We start from the raw sequence: 1,168 nt of genomic DNA on the forward strand, positions 1-1,168 counted from the left end.
CAAGCATGTGTATTACTAGTATACATCCATTATGAGTACTACCACGCGCGTGTCCATTCCTTCGAAGGGAGAAAGTAAACTCGGTACATGCAATCCTTATGACGAGCAGGCCAAGGCTACGGCATCACCCATCCCGTCGGGCACCTCGACTTCTACCCGAACGGCGGCGAGTACCAGCCGGGATGCACGCCCGCTCTCGTCGCCCCCGTCAAGTGGCTGCTCTCCGGGGGCCGCCCCTCCACAGGTGAGTAGGCTCGAGTTGGCCCTTTGCGAGTGTGGGATGCGTGTGAAGAGTGTGGTGGAAGGCTTTGAGGGGGAGTGAGTGTGTTGTTTTTACTTTTTATAATTGATTCTGTGTATCTGTTTTGCCCCTTCTTTGGGTGGGTGCGTACGGATCATTAGTCTATAACATTCCCCATTCACAACTGGTATTTCTTTTAATGGAATTCGCGCAGCACTCGTTTTAGCATCGTTTTTCTGTGAGGTTGATTCACGCTCTATTGATTGTACATGTGTAATGTTGCCTTTTCTCTCCTCCATTCCTACTGTAATTCGTATAAATCTTTGATATCGATATTAGTAATAGTACTTGTATTTTTTTTTCTGTTTTGGAGCAGCATTATCTAAAATAAGTAGCACATGCAGTAATACAGGTAAAACACTGTCGAAAAATAATTCTTAAAATCACTCATGCTGTATACTGATGCTTGCTCCTCGTACCCAAATTTGCCATCAGCGAGCATCATCAACAGGCGAACAGGTTGCAGAAAATGAAACCTGCATATGAATCCTGACGGTGAGAATTTACAAGCACAGGCGCACAACCGCACATCCACACCGACAATGTAAATGTGATTGTTTGCGCGTAGGCCCACGATGTTATAATTTCGTTCTCGTTTTCTGATTGATTTGATTAAATCTCTTCAACTACGACTTAGTTAGAATACAGTTTTTATTAGCACACTGGGCTGTATCTCCGACCTTTGTTCAGGCATCCAATGCTGTCCTATTCTTATTACATTAAAGATAACGTAAGAAAGGGTGCAATCTTTGAAAACACAAGGCACTTTTATCTTTTATTATTTAACATCTAGTGGAAGGTTTGTGTATAGAATACCTTAGCCGAAGCTGAAAGGCAAGAAGTGTGTGATAATCAGGGGCAAGTGAA

At 43.6% G+C, this 1,168-nt stretch overlaps 1 protein-coding gene across 3 annotated transcripts in view; it reads left to right on the forward strand.

The window, feature by feature from the left end:
• Nucleotides 1–1,168, forward strand: part of LOC119587132 (pancreatic triacylglycerol lipase-like) — a 19,007-nt gene that overhangs the window by 12,600 nt on the left and 5,239 nt on the right. For all 3 annotated transcript variants that reach the window (XM_037935884.1, XM_037935885.1, XM_037935883.1), the window contains exon 6: nucleotides 110–244. In XM_037935884.1, coding sequence (XP_037791812.1) covers nucleotides 110–244 — 135 coding nt within the window. The remainder of the gene's footprint in view (nucleotides 1–109; nucleotides 245–1,168) is intronic.

This window comes from Penaeus monodon, chromosome 22 (assembly GCF_015228065.2).
Source record: "Penaeus monodon isolate SGIC_2016 chromosome 22, NSTDA_Pmon_1, whole genome shotgun sequence".
Taxonomy (NCBI): domain Eukaryota; kingdom Metazoa; phylum Arthropoda; class Malacostraca; order Decapoda; family Penaeidae; genus Penaeus; species Penaeus monodon.